Genomic DNA, 20,300 nt, shown 5'->3' with positions numbered 1-20,300 from the left:
CACCTCCATAGGAAAGAAATATGTTAAGGGTTGGAATTTCCTTCCTTTCCTCCCAAGAAATTAAAAAAAGACCACAGTGAGTAATACTGTCTGCAGCGTAAAACTGTTTATTAAACGATTTTCAATTTATACTATATGAAAGCATTCAGACATTTGCTCATGAGAAGTATTCATAATAATCAAGTTAAGTCTTCTGAGTGAATAGTGTTCTTCAACCCAGTTAATCTCCTTGCTAATGTGGCAGCTATAAATAGATCTTTATAGTCCTTTATTAAATATTTATATTGGAATTGAAGTGTAACCTATGTCCCCCTTACTCCTTCCCTGAATCTTTCCCCTTGTCCGTCCCCATCAAGTCCTCCAAATCTCACCTTCCTGCTGGAGGGTGCTCTAGCACTAGGTGCCATAGGCCATGATTTTGCAAGGCTATGGTTACCAGACATCAGGGAAAACCCAGAAATGTCCTCTTTTTAGAGGACTGTCCAGGAGCCTAGATGGATTTTCCAAAACCCAGCAGTTTATCCAGGTTTTGGAAAGCCCTAATGAGCTCCAGCCGCATCTGGAGGGTCTCTGAGCATGCGCGGATGATATCACACACATTCGCACATGCTCCAGGCCCTTCAGACATGGCCAGAGCTCATCGGGGAAGGAGAGAGGAGGCTTTGTGGGGATGGAGCAGGGGGTGGAACTGGGTGGGGCTGAAGGCGTTGCAAGGTGGGGCCGTAGTGTGATTGACATACGATCGGTGGTCACTTTTAAAGCGGCTGTGAAAACGTAGACGGTTACAAAATCTGGGCCTTAGAGAGTTTGCATTATTAACCCAAACTTTATTTATCAATTTCAATAGTTATCATCTCCAAAGTGTGTAAATGTTGAGAATTCGTCTGCCTTTTCTTACATTGAGACAATCTCAATATCCACTCTCTGTGCAGTTCCCCCCTTAGCTCAGCGATGTCACAATTTTCAAATGGATAAATTTCACTTCACTTTATTGCTGCCAACTGTTCTTCTCAAGAGGTATTCCTTCGTGTTCATATCTGGTCTGAATAAGATTATATGGCACTTAGGCAGGAATATGCAGGCCATTAATCCAGTGCTGGAAGACAGGATGGCAAAGACCTCAACAGCCACCATTTGTTTTCCACGGGTGCTCAGGTAGGCTGGAATGAAGGACAACCAAACGCTAACAAAGACAAGCATGCTGAAAGTGATGAACTTGGCCTCGTTGAAGCTGTCAGGCAGCTTCCTGGACAGGAAAGCAACAACCAAACTCAAACTGGCCAGGAATCCTATATATCCCAGCATGCACCAAAAAGCTGTGGCTGAGCCTTCGTTGCATTCGAGAATTATTGAACCGATCTGGAAGTTTTTGTTCTTGTGTAAGAAAGGAGGTGATATGGATAGCCAAAGAATACAGATGATAACCTGAATGGATGTGGAAGTGATGACAATGGAGTTACTTAGCTGTGGTCCTACCCAGTGCTTTAGACTACTGTCAGGCTTGGTGGCTTTGAAGGCGATGACCACCATGATGGTCTTTGCCAAGACGCAAGAGATACAGAGAGCAAATATGATACCAAATGCCACTTGCCTGACTAAGCAGGTCACATCCCTGGGATGGCCAATGAAGATGAGTGAACAGAGGCAGCAGAAAACTAAGGAGACCAGTAGGAGAAAGCTGAGCTGCCAGTTGTTGGCTTTGACAAGGGGAGTATGCCGATACTTGATGAAGATCACCAGGATGACTGCTGGGATCACAGCTGTGACTACAGATGTTACTGCTAGTACAGTTCCCAATGGTTCTGTATAGGACAGGAACTCAATTGATTTCTCAATACATTTCTGCTTTGTCTCATCGGGCCAGTAGTCCTCAGGGCATTTCCAGCACTCAGTGGAATCTGTGGATAGATAATTAGAAAAACGTTAGCTCATTATAAATAAATGATAACCCCAGCGAGTAATGAAGAGTAAATTAAGTACATACTAGACTCAAAGATTCATGAATTTTGTCTCCAAGAATAGCAAATTTGGGTCATATAAAAGCACCAGCTTGAAAGTCCGCACATTCCCAGAAGTAAGTGACGGAGACTAGCAAGTTTGCCTCAGTAATAGTTATTTAGAGACTTGGTCTTCAGAAACCTTTCCTAGCCTTTTTAAAATTCAGATGTAGTTTGGTTGACCATACAGGTTTGGTGGCTAGATGTGCTCAACTGGGACTAGTGAGAACAGTGTTGGAATGGATTAACCCCTTTTCTTCAGGAAGTTGTCTTAGAGGTCAGTCAGGTATTTCTATTTACTCCCCATGCATGTTTCTTTCAGGGGTGCCATAGGGATTATCACTTTCTTCTTTTAATTTTAATTGATTTTCAAAACCTTTAGAGAATTGAGCTCATTCCGATGGCTGCCTTAGACATTAATATAGTCGTTAGTAGACCTTGTGCCCATACCCTACGAGAGAGTCCGTCGAAAGGTTCTGAGCCCAACCAACAAAGTTGGGGGAAGTCTCCATCAAGGGATTTACACTTAGTCTAGCGATTTTCCATTTCTTATTTTTCCAACAGAACGAAAAAAGTGGAAAATCACTGGAGTAAGTGTATAGCTGAGAATTTTTCAGTGGCCCCTCGTACTTTCTTTATGAAAAGTTGTGCAGAAGTCACACGTTGAACATTTTGTGCAGAATATTTATGAATGATCTTAAAGCATTATTATGCAACTAGTGTTTAAGCCCGTTACAATAACGGGTGCTAGAGTAAATGTCTGTATGTCTGTTTTTGTTTTTTATTTGTCTCTCTCTCTCTCCCTGGACGCTGTCTGTCTGTCATTCTTTGTGTCTGTGTCTCTCCCTGGTCCCCTGTCTGTACGTCTTTCTTTCTGTCTGTCTCCCTGGCCCCCCTGCTTGCCAAAGCAGCCTCCTTTCCCTCTCCCCTGCCTGCTTCTTGGCCCCCTTCTGTTCCATCCCATGATTGCTATCTGCCCCAAGAACAACCATCCCCCCAAAACAGCCCCCTTTCCCTCCCCCCCTGGCCCCCAGTTGTGCCATGCCTGCCTGCTCTGTGGCCCCCTTATGTCCCCCCCATGATTGCTTTCTGCCCCCAGAACAACCATCCCCCCAAAGCAGCCCCCTTTCCCTCTCCCCTTGTTGTGCAATGCCTGCCTGCTCCGTGGCCCCCTTCTGTTCTCCCCCATAATTGCTGTCTGCCCACAGCACAACTCTCCTCCCAAAGCAGCCCTCTATCCCCCTGTTGTGCAATGCCTGCCTGCTCCATGGCCCCCTTCTATTCCTCCCCCCATGATTGCTTTCTGCCCCCAGAACAACCATCCCCCCAAATCAGCCCCCTTTGCCTCTCCCCCTGTTGTGCAATGCCTGCCTGCTTCGTGGCCCCCCTTCTGTTCCTCCCCCCTCCCTGATTTCTGTCTGCCCTCAGCACACCCCTCCCCCCAAAACAGCCCCCTTTCGCTCTCCCTCTGGCCCCCTGTTGTGCCAAGCCCGCCTGCTCCGTGGCCCTCTTCTGTTTTTCCCCCATGATTGCTTTCGGCCCCCAGCACAACCATCCCCCCAAAGCAGCCCCCTTTGCCTCTCCCCCTATTGTGCAATGCCTGCCTGCCTGCTTCGTGCACTCAGCACAACCCTCCCACCAAAACAGCTCCCTTTTCTGCCTGCTCCATAGCCCTTCTTTTTTGGCTTCCACTCCCGTTATTACCTCCCTCCATCCATCCATGGTTCCTGCTGCCGCTCCTGTTCCTGTTCAAAGCGGCCTGCTTAGGTTCATGGGTGGCTGTATTGAACCTCGCAGGCCGCTCTCCATATGGTAGCATGTTCCTTCTGATGCGATCGCGTCAGAGGGAACGTGCTTCATGTGGAGAGCGGCCTGCGAGGTTCGCTACAGCCGGCCGCGAACTTCATCAGGCCGCTTCAAACAGGAGCGGCAACGGTTGGTGCGGGAGGGGGGAGTCGTCGACTTGTTCCCTACCGACACTGCTGCGGCGCAAGGGGATCGGGGCCATGCTGCCAGCGGGACAGCCCCCAGCCCTCTCCCTCCTCCCCTCGCGGGCTTGGCAGATAAGTAATTTTGCACTGTGGAGGCGATTGTTGGCTGGCTGCGGTCCCGGCTTGGAGAGGGCAGGAGGTGCTAGCTGCCGGCAGCTGCCGCTCCGCAGGTGGAGAGCAGGGAAGGGCGCGCATGTGCACTTGTGTTGCGTGAGGCCAGACCGTAAGCCGTGCATGCGCACTTCCTATGGGTCGCTACAGCTCACGGAAAACCGGCGCACGCATAGGAAGTGCGCATGCGCGGCCTAGCGTTTTATTTTCCATTAGATTAATTAATATAGGTTTATGATGCCTCACTTTTTGCTCTCTCAAATCACAGAAAGTGGAAGACAGGCAAAAATATCTGGAAAAGTTAAGAGAGGCTGATCCTATATTCAGGAAAGCAACGATGCAAATGGAAGAAAAAATACCTGACATGATAAAATACTAACATAGTAGATGACGTCAGATAAAGATCTGAATGGCCTATCCAGTCTGCCCAACCTGATTCAATTTAATTTTTTTTTTTCTTCTTCTTAGCTATTTCTGGGCAAAAATCCAAAGCTTTGCCCGGTACTGTGCTTAGGTTCCAACTACTGAAGTCTCTGTCAAAGCTCACTCCAGCCCATTTACACCATTCCAGCCAGTGAAGCCCTTCCCGGCCCATCCTCAAATAAACGGCCATATACAGACACAGTACTGGCCTTAATTCTTCAATATTTACTATTATTTTCTGATTCTATATCCTCTGTGTTCATCGCTTTTTTGAATTCCATCACCACTTTCCTTTCCACCACCTCTCTCGGGACCACATTCCAGGCATCCACCACCCTCTCTGTACAGAAGAATTTCCTTACATTGCTTTGAGTCTCCCACCCCTCAGCCTCAAATTTTCCTTTCTCTTGAAAAGATTTTGTTCTATGTTAATACCTGTCAAGTACTTGAACGTCTGAATCATATCTTCCCTATCCCTCCTTTCCTCTAGGGTATAGATATTCAGGGCTTCCAATCTCTCCTCATACGTTTTTTGGCACAAATCTCTTATCATTTTCGTCGCCCTCCTCTGGACCGCTTCAAGTCTTCTTTCATCCTTCGGTCTCCAAAACTGAACACAATACTCCAAGTGGGACCTCACCAACGACCTGTACAAGGGCATCAACACCTTCTTTCTTCTACTGGTTACTCCTCTCTTTATATAGCCCAGCAACCTTATGGCAGCAGCCACAACCTTGCCACACTGTTTTTTCACCTTTAGATCTTTGGACACTATCACCCCAAGGTCCCTCTCCCCCTCCGTCCATATCAGCCTCTCACCTCCCAGCATATACAGTTCCTTCTGATTATGAATCCCCAAATGCATTACTCTGCATTTCTTTGCATTGAATTTTAGTTGCCAGATATTAGACTATTCCACTAACTTTTGCAGATCCTTTTTCATGTTTTCCATTCCCTCCTCGGTGTCTACTCTTATAAATCTTGGTATCATCTGCAAAAAGGCAAACCTTACTTTCTATCCCTTCAGCAATGTCACTCACAAATATATTGAACAGGATCGGCCCCAGCACAGAACCCTGAGGGACTCCACTACTCACCTTTCCTTCCCCAAGTGACTTCCATTAACCACCACCCTCTGACATCTGTCCGACAACCAGTTTCTAATCAGGTTCACCACTTTGGATCTAAATGTCAGCCCTTCAAGTTTATTCAAGAGCCTCCTATGAGGAACCGTGTCAAAGGCTTTGCTGAAATCTAAGTAAATGACATCTAACATATGTCCTCAATCCAGTTCTCTGGTCACCCAATCAAAAAATTTAATCAGGTTCATTTGGCACGATTTACCTTTAGTAAAGCAATGTTGCCTCGGATCCTGCAACCCATTAGATTCTAGGAAGTTCACTATCCTTTCTTTCAGCAACATTTCTATTATTTTTCCAACAAACAAAGTGAGGCTTACTGGCCTGTAATTTCCTGCTTCATCTCTGTGACCACTTTTGTGAATAGGGACCACATCCGCTCTTCTCCACTCCCCAGAGATTTCTTGAACAAGTCTTTAATAGGACTCGCCAGAACCTCTTTGAGCTCCCTCAGTATCCTGGGATGGATCCCATCTGGACCCATCACTTTGTCCACCTTCATTTTTTCAAGTTGCTCATAAACACTTTCCTCCATGAACGTTGCAGGATCTACTCCATTTTCATGCGTAACTTTGCCAGACAGTCTCGATCCTTCTCCAGGATTTTCTTCCGTGAATACAGAACAGAAGTATTTGTTTAGCATGTTTGCTTTTTCCTCATCATTCTCCGTATATCCGTTCCTAGCAATTTTTAGTTTAGCAATTAGATTTTTCATCTTCCTCCTTTCACTAATATATCTGAAAAAATTTTTGTCTCCCTTTTTTATATTTTTAGCCATATGCTCTTCTGCCTGCGCTTTCGCTAGACATATCTCTCTCTTGGCTTCTTTCAGTTTCACCCAGTAGTCCTTTCTATACTTCTCTTCTTGGGGAGACAAGATATTTTTTAGATATATTAGTGATAGGAAGAAATGCAAAAGTGGCATTGTGAGACTCAAAGATGATGGGGAGAAATATGTAGAAGCTGATGAAGAAAAAGCTGAATTGCTTAACAAATATTTCTGTTCTGTGCTCATGGCTTAAGCGCTGGGAGCAGGACTGCAGAAAACAAACATGAATAGGGATGGAGGAGTGGTAGACCCTGATTGATTTTCACAGGGTTGTGTTTGTAAGGAGCTAGCTAAAATAAAGGTAGACAAAGCAATGGGGCCAGATGGTGTACATCCGAGGGTGCTGAAGGAACTGAGGGAAGATCTGGTGGCTCTGCTGACTGACCTATTCAATGAGTTTCTAGAGTTGGGATTGGTACTGGAGGACTGAAGAAGGGTGGATGTGGGCCCTCTCCACAAAAGTAGAAGTAAGGTCAGAAGAAGTAGGGAATTACAGGCTGGTAAGTCTGACTTCTGTTGTAGGCAAATTAATGGAAATGCTTTTTAACTTACAAAGACCAGAAATTTTTGAATAAAAAATCCCCAACAGTACCTGTATTGTATGTACTCCCCAAAATACATAAAAGCATGATCGGTAGACCGATTATGTCCTCCCGCGGCTCTCTTTTAGAACCTCTATCTATTTTTGTAGATCAATTTTTGAAAGGGGAGATTATGAAGATGAGTTCATACATAAAAGATTCGAAGGACGTGTTAATCAAGCTAGATGAGATTCCTAGTGAAGATTTTCCATTTTTGTTGGTCTCCTTTGATGTCGCTTCCCTATATACATCGATACCTCAAGAAGAAGCTTTATCAACCACCAAGGAGATTTTTGACAACCGGACACGTCCTCACACCATCCCTATAGAGTTTTTGTGCTTTCTAGCAAGAATGGCAATGAAAGAGAACTTTTTCCTTTTTGAAAACTGTTACTATAAACAAAAAAAGGGGGTAGCTATGGGCGATACTTTTGCCCCCTCGATAGCAAATTTGTTTATGAACAGTTATGAAAAAACATGGATTCTAAATTCCCCATTTGCTCAATATATCTACAAATGGTTTCGTTATATAGACGGTGTACTAATGCTTTGGACAGGCACTGAACAAGACCTACTAAAATTTAAAGCATGGCTCAATAGCTGTGACTTGAACATCCAGTTCACTATGACATATGCAGTGAGAAAAATAATATTTTTGGATTTGATTATTATACAAGAAATAGATCATTTCGAATCCAACACACACATTAAACCAACTGATAGAAATACATTTTTGGACTTTAAGAGTTGTCATCCCATGAGTTTAAGGAGAAATCTGCCTTTCTCACGGTTTCTCAGACTTCGACGAAATTGTTCCTCTTTGAGTAATTTCAAAAAACAAGCCAAGAGATTAAAAAACAAACTCAATGGAACGTGGATACCCAGAGAAGATTCTTAAACAAGCATATAAAAGGGCAAGATATTATATTAGAGATTTTCTCCTTCAAAAGAAAGAGGTAGCACAGAAAACACCGCAGGATGATATGTACACATGTGTACTACGTTATTCAACACATGGCAACATACCAGCTACCATCATCAGAAACAACTGGAAAATTGTGCAATCTCACACTTTGTTTCAAAAATCTGATTTAAGAATAGCTTTTTCACGGGAGAGAAATCTTAAAGACATTCTAAGTCCTGCCATGTCAGTGCAATAGTATCCATCCGATTTGAATCTGTTACCCAAAGGGTTTTTCAAATGTGGAAAATATAGTTTCTGTGAAGTGTCTGTTCCCACCAAAGAATTTATTAATCCTAAGGATGGGAAGAAATTTACCATTCGACATTTTTTGACACGCACCTCAGACCATATCATTTATGTGATAATCTGCCCATGCAATAAATGGTACGTGGGCATGTCGACACGACCATTCAGGGTTAGACTATCAGAGCACAAGTCCAATCTTAAGAATGAAAAATTAACAGCTCCCCTTGTGGAACACTGTGTTCAATTTAAACACAAATTTATTAACTTGAAGTGTTTCTGTATAGACAGAGTAGATCCCCAACAGAGAGGAGGAGACAGACAAAGGAGGCTACACCAAAAGGAATGCCGTTGGATTTTTTCTTTAGACACAGTGAAGCCGGCTGGCTTAAACAGTTCTATTGACTGGTACGCTTTCTTTTGATAGGTGTACAATTAAGCAATATACATTGTTGAATACGAAAGTAGTTGTGTTAGGTCATCGGATGATGTCATTAAATTTGAAAATAAAGCACATGTGCGAATTCGACAGTTTGCCGATGCAATTTTTTGATCCGCTTAAGGCAGGTTGAGCTGTTCGCAGTGAGTACCGTTATTTATATACTTTGTTACAATATTATGCAATTGTGATAGCTGTTAGTAATTTTTGTGTTCAAAAATTGTTTGTTGCAGCCTAAACTTACAGACCCCTGAAGAAGCCATACTTGGCGAAACGGGTCCCGTTAGGCCACTTGTTCGTGCTCAACAACAAGCGACAAACCAAAAGATAAGTGTCGCTGTTTTACATATAATTTTTGCACAAGCTTAAGCATTAATGTTTGATGTGTGTCTTAAAAATTCAAAAAATTTAAAAGTCTAAAAACCTGGACAAGCTGGAAGACTGGGCAAACAAATGGCAAATGCGCTTCAACGTGGACAAATGCAAGGTCATGCATATAGGGAAAAAGAACCCGTTGTTCAACTACAAATTGGGGGGGGTATTGTTGGGAGACAGCAGACTCGAGAGAGACTTGGGTGTGCTGGTGGATGCATCACTGAAGCCATCTGCACAGTGCGCAGCAGCCTCGAAAAAAGCCAACAGGATGCTGGGCATCATAAAGAGGGGCATAACAACCAGGACGCGGGAAGTCATCATGCCATTGTATCGAGCGATGGTGCGTCCGCATCTGGAATACTGCGTTCAATATTGGTCGCCGTACCTCAAGAAGGACATGGCGGTACTTGAGAGAGTCCAAAGGAGAGCAACAAAAATGGTAAAAGGGCTGGAACACTGCTCATACGCCGAGAGGCTGGATAGGCTGGGGCTCTTCTCTCTGGAGAAAAGGAGACTCAGGGGAGATATGATAGAGACCTTCAAGATCATGAGGGGCATAGAGAGGGTGGATAGGGACAGATTCTTCAGACTGAAGGGGACATCAAATACGAGGGGGCATTCTGAGAAACTGAAGGGAGACAAGTTCAAAACAAATGCAAGGAAGTTCTTTTTCACCCAAAGGGTCGTGGACACTTGGAATGCGCTACCGGAGGAAGTGATCAGGCAGAGTACGGTACAGGGATTCAAGCAGGGATTGGATGGATTCCTGAGGGATAGAGGGATCGTGGGTTACTGAGTAAACCAACCTGGTCGTGCATGTGCAAGACCGGAGGGCTAGGACTTCGATAGGAGGGCAGAACTTAAATGGGAAACCAATGTGGCAAGGGAGCCCCTTCTGATGATTCAGACAGGCCTTGACCTGTTTTTGGCCACCGCGGGAGCGGACTGCTGGGCAGGATGGACCTGTGGTCTGACCCGGCAGAGGCACTGCTTATGTTCTTATGTTCTTATATGAAAGCCCGATGAAAGATAATCTGTGAACCTGCTTTTTGCTGTTTCAATGTGATCATTGTCCAGCGCAGGAATCTGAGGGTTTCATTAGCGAAAACATACTTGACACTGATCGATTGTATCAAATATAACAAGACTGCTGTTTGGTTTATTGGCTCTGCTGACTGACCTATTCAATGAGTTTCTAGAGTTGGGATTGGTACTGGAGGACTGAAGAAGGGTGGATGTGGGCCCCCTCTCCACAAAAGTAGAAGTAAGGTCGGAAGAAGTAGGAATTATAGGTTGGTAAGTCTGACTTCTGTTGTAGGCAAATTAATGGAAATGCTTTTAAGTTCAAGTTCAAGTTCAATTTTATTTGATGAATCGCCTATAACACTTTCTAAGCGATGTACAATTTAAAACATCATATAAGAGTACAAACAGTATTAAAAACAAAAATTCTTAACAAAAATTTTATAACATACAGTATTAGAACTTAAGGGGTTACATCACTAACTAGATACATTAGGGAAAAAGGGGCATAGTTACAATTTTCTCAATCTAAGATGGAAGAAACATTAAAGGTAAACACATAGGGAAGGGGCAAAAAGTATATTAAGAAGATTAAAATTTTAAACTTGAAAAACAAAAATTTTTTAAACAGAATTTTAAGTCTTTAAATAATAAAAGCATCTTTAAATAAAAAGGTTTTTAAAGATTTTTTAAAGGAATTGAGGTCTTTTTCTTTTCTTATATAGAGGGGCAGGGCATTCCAAGTTTGAGGTGCTAAAATGGAGAGAATGGTGAAGTTTCTGGAATCCGGTGGATTACAGGACTGGAGGCAACATGGATTCACTAGAGGTAGGTCTTGTCAGACAAATCTGATCAATTTCTTTGACTGGATGACCAGAGAATTGGATAGAGGGGATGCACTAGAAGTGGTGTATTTAGATTTTAGCAAAGCCTTTGACAGTGTTCCACACAGACAAACTGAGTGCCCTCAGGATGGGTCCCAAAGTGACGGGCGGGGGTCTAGAACTAGTTGAGTGGAAGGTGACAGAGGGTAGTGATCAATGGCGATTGCGCTGAGGAAAGCGATGTTACCAGTGGTGTGCTCAAGGTTCTGTTCTTTGGCCTGTTCTTTTTAACATTTTTATAAGAGATATTGCTGAAGGACTGTCAGGTAAGATTTGCCTCTTTGCAGATGATACCAAAATCTGCAATAGAGTAGACACTCAGGATGTTGTGAATAACATGAAGAAAGATCTGGTGAAGCTTGAAGAATGGTCTGAAATTTGGCAGCTAAAATTTAATGCTAAGAAATGCAAGGTCATGCATTTGGGCTGTAAAACCCAGAGGGAATGGTACAGTTTAGGGGGTGAAGAATTTAAGTGCACGACAGAAGAACAGGACTTGGGTGTGATTATATGTGATGATGATCTTAAAGAGGCCACACAGGTTCAAAAGGTGACGTTGAAAGCTAGAAGGATTCTAGGGTGCATAGGGAGAGGTAGGGCCAGTAGGAAAAAGGAGGTATTGATGCCTCTGTATAAGATTCTGGTGAGAACAAAAACAAAAACTGTGGATACAAATGTTCTGGAGGTAATTTATTAAACACTGACATATAAAATCATGAAAATTCAATTTAAAAAGTACAATGATAAAAAATAATGATAAAAATCCAACATGACCCTACACGGTCCGTGTTTCGGCAAACACACCTTCCTCAGGGGTCCAATGGGTTGCAAACTCACATATAAAGAATTGGACTGAAAACAGTCTATTGTCTTTAAACATGTGAGCAAAGAACACCTCGGACAAGCTGAAGTAGCAAAAAAAATGCTAAGATTCTGGTGAGACCTCATTTAGCATATTGTGTACAATTCTGGAGGCCGCACCTTCAAAAAGATATATAAAGGATGGAGTCGGTCCAGAGGAAGGCCACTAAAATGGTGTGTGGTCTTCCTGATAAGGCATATGGGGACAGACTTAAAGATCTCAATCTGTATACTTTGGAGGGAATAATAATAATAATAAACAGTTTATATACCGCAGAACTGTGAAGTTCTATGCGGTTTACAATGATTAAAAATGCTACAAATTGAGTAGAACTGGCAGGTTAAAACTAGTGAATAGAGATCAGTTATTGTAGGAAGGATTGTACAAATCAGTTTCCTAAGTACTTCAGGAACAGATATGGTGTGAGAGGTGTGATATGATAGAGAGATTTAAACACCTACATGATGTAAATGCACATGAACCGAATCTCTTTCATTTGAAAGGAAGCTCTGGAATGAGAGTTAGGATGGGATGAAGTTAAGAGGAGTATTATGAGGAAATACTTTTTTACAGAAAGGATGGTAGATGTGTGAAAGAGATGGAAGAGATGGTGGAGACATACTGTGCCTGTATTCAAGAAAACCTGGGTTAGGCACGTGGGATTTCTTAGAGAGAGGAAGAGATTATGCTTATTGCGGATGGGCCATTTGGCCTTTATCTGCCATCATGTTTATAAATCCATCTGTGATAGAAGTTGGACTTACCAGTTTGGTTAGAAATCTCTCCTAATGAACAGAGGACACACATGAAGCAGCAAAGAGGTTTTCCTTCCTGAACGATCTTCCTGTATCCTGGAGAGCAAGGTTCACTGCACACAGACTGAGGGATCTAGAAAAAGAACAGAAAACAGAGAAAAACACAAAAATGTGGACTTTTCTACTCTAGCTGTTCACTCGAGGATTCAGTCTTAAGTGAGCTCACTATTAGGGGCATTTTCAAACCACAAAAACATCAAAAACCCGTCTAAACCGGCATTTGGACATTTTTCTCGGCAAAACGTCCAAGTGCCTATTTTTGAAACAAATATTTTAAATGTCTTGAGGGAGAAGAGGCCCCGTTTCTCTAATCTCTCGCTGTATGGCAACTCCTCCAGCCCCTTAACCATTTTAGTCGCTCTTCTCTGGACCCTTTCAAGTAGTACTATGTCCTTCTTCATGTATGGCGACCAGTGATGAATGCAGTATTCCAGGTGGGGGCTTGGCATGATAACCTTCTCTGATCGGTTTGTGTTCCCCTTCTTAATCAATCCTAGCATTCTGTTTGCCCTTTTTGCCACCGCCGTGCATTTCGCGGACAGCTTCATTGACTTGTCTACCAGTACTCCCAAGTCTCTTTCCTGGGGGGGGGGGTCTCTCCGAGTACTGCACCGGACATCCTTTATTAGTGTATAAGATTTCTGTTACCGACATGCATCACCTTACATTTATCCAAGTTAAACCTCATTTGCCATGTTGCGGCCCTTTTCTCGAGCGTGTTTAGTCAACAGCATCCATTTATAGACTACGTCCAAATTAGAATGCAATTTAGTAAATACATCTATGGAAGATGCATCAAATTGAATAAAGAAATACTGAATTAGCATCTTTTTTGAAAGACTTAGGTGAGCTAAATTACAGTAGTTTATAGGGGATGTTTATGGACACAAACCTCATATTCCATTCAGCTATCGCAGCTTTATAAATTCTTCTACAGTTCAAACATGTTTCTTAAACACATGACCCACCTGTGATTGCCCTCCATTCCATAAGATGGTGCTCTGATCTATAATGAGATCCTTTCCTTTGGGGGCTGTTGAGTCATAGACACCAACCTTCACAAACTTGAAGGTGTCCTCAAAGGTAGGCTGCCAGTTTATGATGTTGTAAAGCCCAGGTGCACTTCCACCAGCATCGAAAAACACCTCTTCTCCGTTGCTGTTCCTAAAACGGGTGTTCCATATGTAATGCAGAAGCTGGAAAGGAAGGAAAGGAGACATTGTCTAATGCAGAAAGCAGAGCAAATGGAAATTTGACTGTAAGTGACCTGTTGTAGATCCAGAACGAATAGGATTTACCAGGGTTTAATTTGTACACTGAAAGGAAGCAGGTGGGCCCAGGGCAGAACGTACTAGAAACAATGGGCTGGAATAAGGAGTATGGTGACTCTACTCTTCTCTGAAGGCTAACTGGAAGCAAGGGGCTAGAACAGGACACCTATTATGATCTAGACTAGAGCCTGAAAAGAAGAAGTGGAATTGTGCTCCAGGCCATTTTCCGAGGAAGTGAGCCTGGATTTTCCACTAGTAATATTTAGTGAAGGTTTTTTTTCAACATGGTTTTCTTTCTGCTTTTTAAATGTGTGTTCAAGCAATTATCACATCTATTCTATATGTCAAAACTTTTTGTTTTACCTGCCATGGTTCAAAATCCTGGATTCTTGCGCATGATCCATTCTTGAAGGGCCCTTGCCCTGGTTGACAGAGACTCAAGTTACGCAAGGCATACATGATGCTATACAAGGCATTGTATGTGTTATAACCGGTGATTAAACTGCTCATATCCAAAAAAGAGATGTTTAATTCATGTAGGCTCTCATTTCCTGCACAGAATTTGATCATGCCTCTGTTTGCCCCATCACTTCCTGTTTGATTGCTATGAGTTGGCCACTTGCAGCTAAATGTCGTCTCCCAGAAAGTTCTAAGGAAAATGTCGTCAGGGGTCTTTGTAGGGTGAAGGTGACTGAGATGTTCCCTGAAGCCTTGCATGTAACCTGTTCGGCCAGTAAATCCCAGGACTCCCTCGCAAGTTCTCAAAAATGCTTCACCAGAAAACTGTCTGTAGGTGGCCCATCCGTCATTTGCTATCCAGGTGTGCCCTGTGATATTCTTTCTGGAGATTCCCTTCATGACGGGAGTTAGGCTACGAAAAGTGGCGAATATTACAATAACTCTTGCTTTAGAGTTCTCAATCTTCTTCACTATTTGATCAGTCTTCTGCTTGGAAAGGAAGGTGGGCAGGGCTGTGAGGAACTCGATGCAGACTCCAGCCTCTTCTAGTCCCTTTATCAAAATCTGAGTGCCGTGCCACCCATACTCACTGTCTTCGGTCACAATTCCAACCCAGGTCCACCCAAAGTGGATCACCAGCCTGGTAAGGCCAAAAGCTTGGAAGTCATCGCTGGGCATGGTCCTCAAGAAGGAAGGGAAGCGAGTCTTATCACTCAGAGTGGCTACAGATGAGGCATAACTGATCTGGAAATATAGAGACATTTTTTTTTTTAATATTCCACCAAAGCCCTCACGAGTTCATCATGGAAAACAATTTTTCTATTACTGGAAATAAACCCAGTTAAATATAACGCAATGACAAATAATCAAATAGAACATCAGTAATGGAAGATGATAAATTTTAAGTTTCAAATTTAATAAAATTTAATTAGTCGCTTTGCATAAAATTCTAAGCGATATACAATTAAAATGAGGAGAATACAAGTAATTGTCTAAAACATGAAAAGGGACAAAGACTCTAATTGACAAACTGGAACATTACGAAAAAGGGTGAACTACAATTTGTATAGGAAAGAAACAAAAATGGTAGAATGAGGGGAGAGGGAACCTAAGAAAGAAAGAAATAAAAGAAAGAATATATTAAAAAAAAAAATTAAATTAAATAGTCATTGATGAAAATGCGGCAAAACTAATTAATATGGGCACCTGGCTATATAGAATATTAAAAATCATAATACAAAGCTTAAAATAAATCCTTGCATTTTCTGGAAACCAATGTAATTTACTCTCCTCCTCTTTTACAAAACCATAGTGTGGTTTTTTGTGCCGGCTATGGTGGTGGAATTCCTATGATCATCGGAGCTGTTACCACTGCGGCTGGCAATAAAAAAACGCTCTACGGTTTTGTAAAAGGGGGAGGGGGTTGATGAAATATGGTGTAATATTCTATCATATTTAGGGATGGAAAAATTATCCTCATCGCAGTATTCTGCGTAGTTTGTAATCTTTTCAACAATCCTTCAGCACATCCTAAATAAATGATATTATAGTAGTCTATGTGGGAAAGAATAAGCGATTGAACCACAAGTTGAAAAACTGACTTGTCAAAATATTTCCGAACTATCCGTAAATTCACCGCAATGGAGAAATTACTCGCTTGTCCAGAATGACACACCTATCTACTGGAAAAGATATTATCAACGTAAGAACATAATCTCTTTATATGACGCCAATCTAGTGCAAGCAGTAGAGTTGGTCTCTTTCTAAGAAGAACCATAGATGTTACTCCATTTATTTTGTAATCCCAAGATCATATGTTATCATAGAGCAGAGAGGAGGTTTAGTGCTCTGCTTCTAGTCAGCCCTACGGACAATTTCATGGAGGAAAAGTCCATAGTCTGTTATTGAGAGACATGGGGGAAGCCACTGCTTGCCCTGGATCGGTAGCATGGAATGTTGCTACTCTTTGGGATTCTAGAATCTTGTTACTCTCTGGGATTCTGGAATCTTGCTATTCTTTGAGATTCTATATGGAATGTTGCTACTCCTTGGGTTTTGGCCAGGTACTAGGGACCTAGATTGACCACCATAAGAATGGGCTATTGGACTTGATGGACCATTGGTCTGACCCAGTAAGGGTATTCTTATATACTAACCAGATTAACTTGATGCTCCAAGCTCAATAATTTATACTATTATAGGGGTTCTAATCCCAGTTCTCAGAAAACAACAAGTTAATCTGCTTTTCAAGATATCCACGATGAATATGTTTGAGACAAAAGTATATCTGTCATAGGAGCCATCTCTATGGGTGCCATGAGTGCTTGAACAGACCCTTTGACAGTGTTCAAGAAGAGGCAATTTCCATTGGGTTTATCACCCCCAATAATTTTGAAAAGTTGGCTCCTATGATATCTTTCTCATATCCAGAAACCTAACTGGTTGGGTGTGACCTGAAGGTTGGGTTGAGAACTCCTTATATTTTGGGTCAATTTTCAAGTAGCAAACACAGTTATGAATTATCCAACTACTATTAAGTTTAATAAAATTTGATATACTGCTTATAATAGCTGTCTAAGGTTACAACATAAAAAAGTTTAAAAAAAACAATTGGGGAGAATAAAACAAAGACATAAGATATAGCATGACGTACAGGAAGAAATGGAAGGGAGGGCTGAACTACAATTGACAATAGGACAGAAGAACAGCAATGTATGGAACATTAGGGAGGCATAGCTATGCCCTTCCTTTGATGGAATCGGTAGGAATAGGGATGTCAGAGATCGTAAGCATCCTTAAATAGGAAGGTTTTTAAGTTTTTAAGTGTGTTCCAAAGCGTAGGGGCGGTAACTGAAAATATTCACTTCCGAGTGGTTATCATAGAAAATATGTCTTAATGAGGGACTGTGTATGAGAATTTGATTGCTAGAGTGAAGTGTTCTTGAAGATCAATAGGAGATACTTGATGAAGTTACAGGGAAATATTTTTAAAACCAATAGAAGGAAATATTTTTTCACTCAGAGAATAGTTAAGCTCTGGAACGCGTTGCTAGAGGTTGTGGTAAGTGCGGATAGCGTAGCTGGTTTTAAGAAAGGTTTGGACAATTTCCTGGAGGAAAAGTCCATAATCTGTTATTGAGAGAGACATGGGGGAAGCCACTGCTTCCCCTGGATCGGTAACATGGAATGTCGCTACCCTTTGAGTTTTGGCCAGATACTAGTGACCTGGATTGGCCACCATGAGAACAGACTACTGAGCTTGATGGACCATTGGTCTGACCCAGGAGGCTATTCTTATGTTCCTTAACTGCTCCACTCATCATTTTTCTTATTTTGACAGGGTTTTTCACTAGGCGAGTGTTCAGTTGAAATCTGTGTAGTTATGTCTAGCTGAATATACCTGCGGTGGAGGTGGTAGAGATGAAAACTATATCTGAATTCAAAAAACTTTGGGTAAGTACATAGGATCTCTAAGGGATAAGAAGGGAGAGTAGATGGATGGGAAGACTGGATAGATGGGAGGGAAATATGGATGGAAAATTCCTCCTAGTAGCCTCGGGGTGGTAGTTTTGGCAATATTAATACAGTTCAAAGGGGAAATCGGGTCCTGACCTGCAATTGGTTTATTTCCAGGTCTGTGGCTGAGCAAGAAGGAAGGTGAAGGGCTTGTTGGTTTCCCTAGGGAAGCATTTTTCAGCTAGAATGGAGACCAAGCTTGAAGGAGGGAAGAAAGAGGAATTGCTTGCAGGACGGTCTTCCTAATTTTTTTAAATATCTGCCTGCTTTTTCCTGACCAGCATTAATAGAATAACCCTGGCTGGCCAACATTGAATATCAGCGCTGGAAAGTCCTAGGGCTGTCTCTTTTTGTCTGGATAAATTTTGTGGGGACTGTGGTTTTCCAAATCAAATTTAGGTGGTCAGCGAGGGGAGGAGGGGGGGAGGGGAGGAGAATTGAAACAATACATTTAATCTGACTCCTGAAATTAGTCTTGTGAACCTTTTGAATATCAATGTGTAAGGGTTTCTCACCTGGGGGAACTTATAAACCCCTAGAAGTGTAGCCATAGGGATTGAGAGTAGGGACCTGTCTTCTCCCACCACAGCAGCTAACGGTGGATGTGTCTTGCAACGGTAGTTGGCAATTGATCGCTTATTTTGGGTCAGGAGATGCATGGTGTCCTCAACGGCCATTAATGTAGAACCGCACGAGTCTCTAATGGAAAACCCTAGGGTAAGATTTGGCAGAAATCTTCCATTCCCGTTGATTTCCTCTATGGCAAAGATGAAGCTCTGTACAAGCTGATAGTAGCCAGCTTGAAATCTAGAGTCAAAGAGACCCAAAAGTTTTCAACCGCTAGCTCCAGATTTCAGAAATGTGCCTGTAATTAACAATTACCAAAATGCTATTGAGACAGACATGGGGGAAGCAGCTGTTTGCCCTAGGATTGGTATCAACCAAAAATACATCTAGACTAAACAGTAACTGGTGCACACATCCAACTCAAGTTCTTTCCAATCACCAGCCATCCAGTGTTTTTTCAACATTTTTTTCATTATTTTAAAATGGATTTTCAGACGGTTGATCAGCCAATCGCAGTTGTTGGGATCACAAAGCTCCTCTGAAGGTCAGCCTCTAGCCTCATTAATTCATCAACTTTTTTCATATATAAACATTTTTTCTTCTCGATTAATATTCTAAATTCATCATATGTAATTGTTATCAAAAGCACTTATCTTTTATTGATTTGGCAGCAAATATCTGGTCTAATTTATGCATCTGTTTCACTTCTCACGACATGAAATCGTGTTTCATAACTTTCCTTAGGGTCAAGGTGGTATGTGATCAGTCTTTTTCGATGTATTGGACACTGTTACAGTTGACTCATACAATTGGTAGCATGAAATGTTTCTACTATTTGGGCTTCTGTTGGGTGCTTGTGACCTATATTAGCCTCTTACACTGAATGTATACTAACCCTGCACGGTGTATCAAAATCCAATAAAAACTTGAACTTGAGTAATACTTACTGGTTACACCCCAGTACACCCGGGGGTGCCTCAAAAGAGATGTTTGGGTTATCACTGCTATAATGGATTGGAAAAATGCCGCCAATAACAACATCCCCAGCTTTCTCGAATCCTTTGGTGGGCACGGCAGGGGGATTTGTGCAGCCTGCATGGGTGGTGTTGGAAACTGGAATTGTGACCAGAAAAAAACATGCAGCGAACAAAAGCATCTTAGAGCCCAAAATGACCTTCCTCCTCGTGCTTCAACATGTTCATCCGCATTCAACCTACAAGGACAGAACAAGGTCTTCACTGATGGCAAAATCAAAGCTTCCAGAGGTCATGATTCTCAAATATAACATCACTTCCTTGTCTGTTAACTTGTGAGCCCGGTGAACAATTTATTACCAATATGAGAAAGTTTATGAAAGAATAACAGCAAAATTAGACACACAGCTGTTTTGTATTAGAACAAAATGTTGGTTGACAGGTGAAATAATGGTATTATTTTCATATATGGAGGAAGAAATAGCCTAAAAGTTAGAGTAGGTAGGAATGTCAAATCCTGCATTTCCCACTGATGTTTACTGTGATCTTTCTACCTTTTCAGAGGGATCCCAACAATTGGTAAGATGACAGTTGGTAGGATCTTCCTACCAATTGTCATCCTACGAATTGTTGTCATACCAATTATCGTACCCAATTATCCTACATCTACCAATTGTTGGAACGGTGTCAGAACGTGAAGGGGGAGGGGGCCTCAATGAGTGTGCACCTTTGGCCATCAGTTCATGTATGAATGGCATTGGAGGCGTTGGAATGGGAGGGGGCCCCTCCCACGGGTGTGTACTTCTGGCTTCTCTTCTCCTCCATGCCGTCCGACTT

At 42.3% G+C, this 20,300-nt stretch overlaps 1 protein-coding gene across 1 annotated transcript; it reads right to left on the bottom strand.

The window, feature by feature from the left end:
* Window positions 1–978: 978 nt before the first annotated feature.
* LOC117368655 (extracellular calcium-sensing receptor-like) lies at window positions 979–18,614 on the bottom strand. The gene is made up of 5 exons (XM_033962382.1): window positions 18,438–18,614; window positions 14,311–15,150; window positions 13,645–13,872; window positions 12,626–12,749; window positions 979–1,898 (listed from the first exon to the last, which is right to left on the bottom strand). The coding sequence occupies exons 1-5, from the start codon at window positions 18,597–18,599 to the stop codon at window positions 979–981; spliced, it is 2,274 nt and encodes a 757-aa protein (XP_033818273.1). The 5' UTR covers window positions 18,600–18,614.
* Window positions 18,615–20,300: the final 1,686 nt, after the last annotated feature.

The sequence above is a fragment of the Geotrypetes seraphini genome, chromosome 10, assembly GCF_902459505.1.
Source record: "Geotrypetes seraphini chromosome 10, aGeoSer1.1, whole genome shotgun sequence".
In the NCBI taxonomy this organism is placed as follows: Eukaryota; Metazoa; Chordata; class Amphibia; order Gymnophiona; family Dermophiidae; genus Geotrypetes; species Geotrypetes seraphini.
Note: the sequence above shows the minus strand (reverse complement) of the source record. Positions and strands in the feature narration are given on the sequence as shown.